Below are 7,813 nucleotides of genomic sequence, written 5' to 3' on the forward strand. Positions count from 1 at the left end.
ACTTTATAATTTCATTAAAAAAACAACACACAGTAAACAAGCAGACAACCTTTGACCCTAACGTAAAACACATGTGGCAGCACAGTGGGCCTTGTTGGTGATCTATGGTATCTTCATGTGCAATATCGCTTGATTGATTTAATGTGTGAGTGAGTGCATGACTGATGTATCCATACAGTGGCATGGACGTTGATTGTGTTGCAACATGTAGACCTAAAAAATTGTTTTTTAACCTGCTTGCTTATGTCATGTTTATTATTCTTGAAGTTGAAGTAGTGCAAAGTTTTCAGGCTTTGCTCATGATATTTTGTGTCGGCCAAGGCTTTGGTAGTTTTGACAGGATGTTAGATCCTGTCATCAAGAATTTACATTGCACTGGTATTTGTGTGCTTAATCAAACTTTCAATAAGACTTGTTTTGCACTATTATAATTGACCACACACTTTTGTGTTTGTTAGTGTACGTACAATTGTACCTCATCTACTTTGCAGGCCACTTATCAATTCCTGCCATAAACTTAACTGATGGCTATAACGTTAAGAGCTGTATACCTCAGTCACCATGGGTATCCTCGGGTTCACCAGCTTCATAGAGGACAACCCACATCTGTTCACTGACTGTCGGCTGTGCAACACCCGTGTCATCATCGATGGAAACAACCTCTGTTATCGACTGTATTTCGATAACAATTTGGACGTCAAGCACGGCGGGGAGTATGGGCAGTTTGCGGACTTGATCAGACTGTTCTTCAACAACCTGCGCGCTTGCCATGTGGAGCCGTATGTGATATATGATGGGGCCTACGAAAGCAACGACCACAAGTTTGCCACAACGTTGGATAGGAGCAAGAGACGTATTCTTTTGTCAGAGACAATAGCCCTAGATGGACCAGGAAACCTGTTACCAGGTGAGTCCTACAATTGGACTTTACTCATGTATTACTCACCAGTGCATTTACTTCAGTGTTGCTATATACTAAAAGCACAAACTTGGAACTTTGTCAGATTGGCAAAAATTCAATTTCAACAGCAATATTGCCAATAATTGATCATTATAAAAACATAACTACATTCTATACTGTCTCTAAAACATTTTGTAAGTGCTCATAAGAATTTATAAACTGCAAAAATTTGGAATGTTCCCCAACAATTTTTGTTTACATTTCACTGCATTGCATTTTGTTTCTGGTCTATAGGTAAGACTACAGTACCGTCATAGATTACTAGATCAGTAGATGATGCTTCAGTACCACAAATTTCTAAATACTATAGGCACAAGCATGGAAGTCACCAGATTGCTGCAAAAATTTCACTCATACAATTTAACTTTAATGTCAATGCTGTGAATGATTTAAGATAATAGGATAATATGAAAATATGAATTTTAATTCATATTTTCATATTATCAAATCAAACTTTTAAATACTGTTAAAACTTAAAAGTTTTGACAGTATTCAAAAGTTTGATTTCATCAACTTTCCTGTCCCTCCAGCCCTGGCCTCGGCTACCTTTAAGCAGGTGGTGTCCAGCCTAGGGGTGAGGTGTGCGCAGTGTGACTATGAGGCTGATCGGGAGTTGGTGATGCTGGCCAACAGCTGGAACTGTCCTGTCATCAGTGTGGACAGTGACTTCTTCATTTTTAACATCAGGTGGCTGGCACAGATCAATTATTATGTTACCCGTAATATGTGTTTGTTTGTTCAACAATGTATTGCATACCGGTAATCTGAAGCTAGGTACATACTCATTTTTGCCTGTGTTGAGGTGTAAAAATATGTTTCTCAAGTATGTAACATTACAGTTGTAAACGTTTCAGAGCAGAACTGTTTTTGTAGCACTTTTGCTAAATGAATTTTAAGGCACACTGTTTTTTATTTCAGTGTCCCTTTTCCCTAGCTACATGTTTTACTGTGCGTAGTATGCAGTCTTGACCTTACAGTAGACACCCTCTTCTACGAACATCTCATATCCATATTATTCCCATACCGCAGGGCAGGATACATCCCACTGAACCACCTGTACTGGAGGTCTGTGTGCAAGAGGAATACTAGTGACCAGGAGGGTCCCTACCTCAACGCTCAGGTCTACACTGTGGATAACTTCTGCAGGTTTGGGTTCTTTTGATCATTGGCATCTGTATCTGTATTACCTCCCATTGGTGACACTGTAACAAACCAGATTTGCAGGCATGCATAGTGGCATGCTGGTTATGTTACACACAACCTGTCACACCTGACATTTGCACATGTACTAGTAGGTGCAAGCATTGTTTAAAGCTGCTATGTGAGTTTGAGCTCTTTGCACCATACATACGTACATACGTACAGGCTGGTAGTGACCATGTGTATTTTCACCTCTGCAGTTCCTTTGATGGTCTACAGGTGGAGATGCTACCCCTTCTGGGTACACTGATGGGCAATGACTACCTCCCTGTGACCCTGTGCCAACCATTCTACAGTCAAATCAAGCTGCCTAAGGGAAATAATGTCTTCTTTTCAAAGAGGTCAGTTACAGATAATGTTGTACATGTAGACATACGTATGATGATCTTCCAAATGTTTGTTTTGGTAAAAGGACCGTTGAGATGAGAAAAATCTTTACTCAGTACCCAACTTTCTTATCCACAGGTATGCCCGAGCATACGGTCTCATTTCGTGGCTTCAGGAGAGGGAGAGTCTTGAAGATGCCTTACAGAGAGTCTTGAGCGTCTTTAGGAAATCTGAGCGTGAGGACTACAAGATGATGATTCAGTCATCCATGGTGGTGTACACATTTTTCAAGTCCTATCTGGTGGATTATTTCTCCTCAGGAAATCTGTTGTGCAGGCTCCTGACTCACGATGGGTACCCCCTCCCGGAGTGGGTGCTACAGAACATACGTCAGGGAGCCATGCCTACCATGTGCCTCAACGCACTGGCCAACCATAGAGTCTTCTTACACACCCAGATCGAGGACTTAACACAACCAAGTGCCAATACCTGCTCTCTTCCAATCAGGGTAGCAATATACAACATACTACTGAGCCATGACGAGAGCCAAGTACTGCAAGAAATTCCCAAGTCTCCTAAGAAGTCTTCTAGGCACACTAAGGAGTTCTATGTCCAGGAATATGACCGAATTGGGAAGGACTTAAAGAAGACATTTTTAAGGCCGGAATATGAGTCTACCACGTATGGCTGTTTGCCAAACTTGGCTGTGGTTCCAACATTGTGCGAGGAAGATCGGAAGACCGTACTGTTAGATGTGCTGGGTGTGAAGGTGGAAGACGTGTCACAAAGTCCACCACATCTGCAGTTTACCACAGCTGTGGTGTGTTACTGGATCCAACACGCACATCCTAAGGTTTCCTTCATACACCTGTACTGTGTCCTACTGTGTTTCATTAGACATGATATCTTAGCCTGTCAGGACCCTCTGCCAGCTGACATACTCCCTGAACCAACCGTCCCTATCTCACAGCAAGGCAAGAAGGGGAAACACACCTGGACTGTCCCTAAAAGCTGGCTGCCAAAGACGGTGTCTGCTTTCTTTGACAAGTTCCAGAAGCGGTCCAAGACCAGGGCGTTTGACATGGAAGGAGTTCATGGCTTTGCCCAATTCCAAAGCTGTATGCAATATGCAAGTAAGTACTGTAATTCTTGAAAGTTTTGTTGTGCATAGTTGTATGGTAAACTTTGCATTTTTCACGGTGGTCGCTTCACTATGACATGACCTCATATTGAAACATCAAGAAAATATTTATTTGGAAAAGTACTAAATATCCTGAGGCTTGGTATGGTCAGGTGACAGTTGATGGTCATGATGGCACTGCCAAAGTTCTGTCCATCTGTGGCACACTTGCCAAGTTGCGAGTGAGTTTCTGACTGCGACTGAAGTGTGCATAATTCACCAGTACAGCACCGAAATGAAACTAAATTTCTAACATGTATATTCCTAGTATACCTCAACAAGGTGCTGTGCGAGCCCTTCCCGCAGCCTGACTTGCCTGGCCTCTTCAGTGGGATCTTTTCACATGAGTTATACAAAGAGATGAAGAACAAGGCAGATGTACTGAGCTGGCTCATGTCAGCATTGGGGAAAACTTCACAGGTAAGGCAAGGTGTAAAGGTTGTGTGTGTGTGTGTGTGCAATTCCATTCTGATTTTCAGATGTTAGATAGCCCTGTGGCTCAGGAGAAAGTGACATAATAAACAAAAGTTTGGGCCCTCTAGCTGCTAGCTTTAGACTAGCATGGGTATTTTTGCAAAATTTCTGAGCAGGATAACTCAAGAAAAGAATAATGTATTTTGGTAATTTTTGGTAGGTACACAATGTAGGTTAATTTTGGAAGTGCATTCATGGAACATTTTTGTCGAAATATTCCAAACAGAGTAACTGAAGATAGGAACAATGGATTTTCATCATTTTGGGCACGTAGGTAACTTTGGCAAAGATGTAAACATTGATATGCAAACTTAACTCTGGTTCTGTGTTGTTCAGGTGGCAGAAGATTTCTACAGGTTAGTGACTGTTGTACGGCAGATCGTGCCAGAGGAGAGCTTTGCCACCAAACAACTGTCCAAGACAGCAAGGAAGAAACAGAAGAGAAGGGAAAACTCTGCAGCATCGTCCTCGGGATATGGGGAAGGGTCCAGCTCATCTTCAAGTGTAGACGCTGAAGACTTGAAGGAACCCGAGGCTCCTGTGGATGTGGTGGCGTCTTGTTCACTTGAGAACAAGTTTGCAGGGTTGATGAGCCTGGACTGTGATAACTAAGTGTCCGAAGTTATTCCATTCTTCTATGCAGAGCCTTGCCCACAGCACAAGCCTACACCAATTCCTTTGGAAGGCTATTCTGAACCAGGCTGAGGTTTCTGCTTTTTTGGGTCAGCTGTCAGCCAATCAGAGGAGTGTCTTTAATGTTTAGGCCATCCTGATTATCTGACAGAGAAAAAGGCCATTCCCACAAATGTGGGACCCTCAGCCAGGTTTAGCAGGGCCTCCCCAAGGTACAAAAATGTATGTTGTATAGGCCGTGGAGGAGGAACAGTGTAAGTGAATGCAGTTACTGGAAGTGTGGTTGTGTAACTTACTGTTTCAAAGTTTGGTGCTTGTATCAAAAGCAAATCTCAATAGTTTTGAAGAAAGGGGAAGAAAGGAAAGGTTTACTGATGAGCTGACAATCATGCCAGAATAGATAAAAACCTGTCGACCCCCCCCCAATGTTTAGAGCTATAGTATATAAAATTCACCAGTATCTCATAGATGATTGAAGAAGTTTGTTTGACAGACAGGCTAGTGGAAAAGATTTTTGGTGTAAATTACTACTGTCAGACCTAGCTTAGAATCATGTTACAACGTCATAATCCCTTATGTATAAAATACACTAAACGAGCAAAAAAAAAAGGAATGTATTTTAATGGTACATGTGTATGAAGATGTTTGTCTATTTTTATGACCTCTACTTTGAGACATTCAGGCCATCCAATTACATCTAAGAAGCAATATGTACAAGTTTGTCAATACCATGATCAAGTTGAGAGTTACTTCCCCTTTCTGATATAGGTTAGGACGGTGCTTTGACCAAAGATTTCCCAGATTGCTCAAGGAATTTCAAAGATAAGGAATTATTTTTTACGTTTTGCATGTTTGTCGTCATCCTCCTAACGCCCGGTCCCCAACGGTAACACAAGGAGTTTTGACACGACTGTGGTCCCTCTGCATAGGAGAATGGTTTGTCGTCTTTTGAGTAATACTTTAAAATTTTAAAATCAAGTGTCACACAAATCTAATTTTGGTCACCGTACGGTTACTCAAGGATCAACTCTTGTGAAAATGGAAATTTCTGCCATTTAGTTGGTCCTGGTTATGTATTCTATCACAGCACTGTTAGCTTGCACTTTTTTTATGTAACCTGTTTTTAGACTTTTCTTTTGTTTTGTTTCCTAACAGCCATTCTGTTTAGTACTATACATGTGTAATCAGTAAACTATCATTGCAAATCCTGAACTCTGTGCTTCCATCATTACTTCAGGTGAAGATTTGAGCCAATAGACCTATTCCATAGCCTGACAAAACGTAAAAATGCAAAATAAAAACAATTGAAATACATTACATTTGATAGACATTTAGACACTCTCTTCATGGTTGAACCCCTACTTGCCATGCTATCATTGGTTAAAATGCTAATTGTGGGACAGTCAGAATTAGCTATTCGGAAACAAAAAAATCACCAGCAGTGTCACCTGATCCTGTGCAATTCATACTTTAATTCAGATGTCCATTATAACAAGCTGTACAGAGACCACAACACAAATTCATTCATTCTTTCTATTGTACAAAAAAGGTTTTAATTTTCCTCTAAGGACTAATTTTTTGTACTGCAACTCTCCTTGATTTATTAACAAATTTTCATAATTTTTTATACAGTTTTGCACTTTGGAAAGAACTCATACTCTACAAGATGGCCTAATAGACAGATTTAGCCATTTCTGTATGAAGTAAGTATATGCAGTTGGGGAAGGTACATGTACACAGTACACAGATCTAACCACCTATAAGACACCAGATGCATTTAGACAGTACATACATACAAATGTATACATTGTGCCATGTTTGTTAACCATTTTTTTCACAAATCCGTACTTTCGATGACCCACAGCTAGTGGAAAAGGATGATGGTAAAGAATAGTGGCAGAGTCAAGAAGACTACAGTATGTACATATTTCTTAACGTCAAGTGCAATGTCACTTATAGCAACTCTCTTCAAAGGTATGGTACAACCATGAGACAGTGGAGTCTATATATAATCACTGAAGCAGAGATTTCTGGTCTTCTGTAATAATATATACATACTGCAAAAATGCTAATTATGGTTGCAGCCTACTAGCTATATTATACTTGCATCGAATTTTAAACTTTCTTGAGATTGGTGAATGAAGAACTTGAGTCAACCAAAGTAGGTACAAGAACACAGAATTAGCTGATGAATTTGCTTTAGGTTGCATACCTTTTTGTAGTGTAGCCACTGCCCCCTTTGAATACGGCTTTAATTTGGGGCAGATGTATCAAAGACTTTGATGGCGGCTAATGTCCACATTACAAAAACGCCACCTACCAGTGGATGTACAAACTGCAGTGAAGAGCACCAATGTGCTGTACACTTCAGCACAGAGCAACTGAAAACTTTTCACATCATATTTGACTGGCAATAAAGCTTATTCTGAAGTTGACTTATCACAGACACTCACATTCCTTTCCGGGCCCATCAATAAATATATAAATATACAGTACAAAAGAAATGGAATACATTTTTCCTTCCAGGTAATTCTTAATGTAACACAAAGGACTTCATTGTTCTCACACTTTAAACACACTTTACAAAATAAAAGCAGGTAAGGTTTGAGGCCAAACACAGTCAATGTCATGACGTTAACAATATTGTCACATCACACAGAAATTGTGCAAGCAGAAAAGTAATATTAACTGATGTGGAAATGAAGGAACACATTGCTTTGATTTGGGGTGTATTGAAGCAGAGAGATCACATTTTTGGACCTTTCCTACATACTATCTACTTTTGATACATTAATTCTTTGTTGGTTTAGGGTACATCAGGGAGACAAACCAAAGGGGTGACTATTGGCCTGAAAAAAAGATCTTTTGATCATACATCTAGCAATTTGGGTAAAAAGTCAAAACATGGAATTTCAACAAAACAACTCGAAGGCAGTCACACAACATAAGAGGGAAGAACTGGCCTAAGGGGAATTCTTTTTTTCCCTTTGAGGGCATTACAAACAAGAACAGTAGACAATATCATTGGAAGTAGTACT

General features: G+C 40.2%; 1 protein-coding gene across 1 annotated transcript; it reads left to right on the forward strand.

Moving 5' to 3' along the window:
• The first annotated feature begins 78 nt into the window (after positions 1–78).
• On the forward strand, positions 79–4,893 carry LOC118417641 (protein asteroid homolog 1-like). Its single transcript, XM_035823256.1, has 8 exons — positions 79–107; positions 492–907; positions 1,492–1,648; positions 1,991–2,107; positions 2,362–2,502; positions 2,627–3,621; positions 3,937–4,088; positions 4,479–4,893. The coding sequence occupies exons 2-8, from the start codon at positions 562–564 to the stop codon at positions 4,752–4,754; spliced, it is 2,184 nt and encodes a 727-aa protein (XP_035679149.1). The 5' UTR covers positions 79–107; positions 492–561; the 3' UTR covers positions 4,755–4,893.
• Positions 4,894–7,813: the final 2,920 nt, after the last annotated feature.

Source organism: Branchiostoma floridae, chromosome 6 (assembly GCF_000003815.2).
Source record: "Branchiostoma floridae strain S238N-H82 chromosome 6, Bfl_VNyyK, whole genome shotgun sequence".
Classification (NCBI taxonomy): domain Eukaryota; kingdom Metazoa; phylum Chordata; class Leptocardii; order Amphioxiformes; family Branchiostomatidae; genus Branchiostoma; species Branchiostoma floridae.

Bases quoted from the DNA above. Each gene is read 5' to 3' on its own strand.
- LOC118417641 (XM_035823256.1), top strand. From the start codon at position 562: ATGGGTATCCTCGGGTTCACCAGCTTCATAGAGGACAACCCACATCTG. The intron at 1,649-1,990 runs GTGGCTGGCACA...CCCATACCGCAG, and splicing joins TTCTTCATTTTTAACATCAG to GGCAGGATACATCCCACTGA. The intron at 2,503-2,626 runs GTCAGTTACAGA...TCTTATCCACAG, and splicing joins AATGTCTTCTTTTCAAAGAG to GTATGCCCGAGCATACGGTC.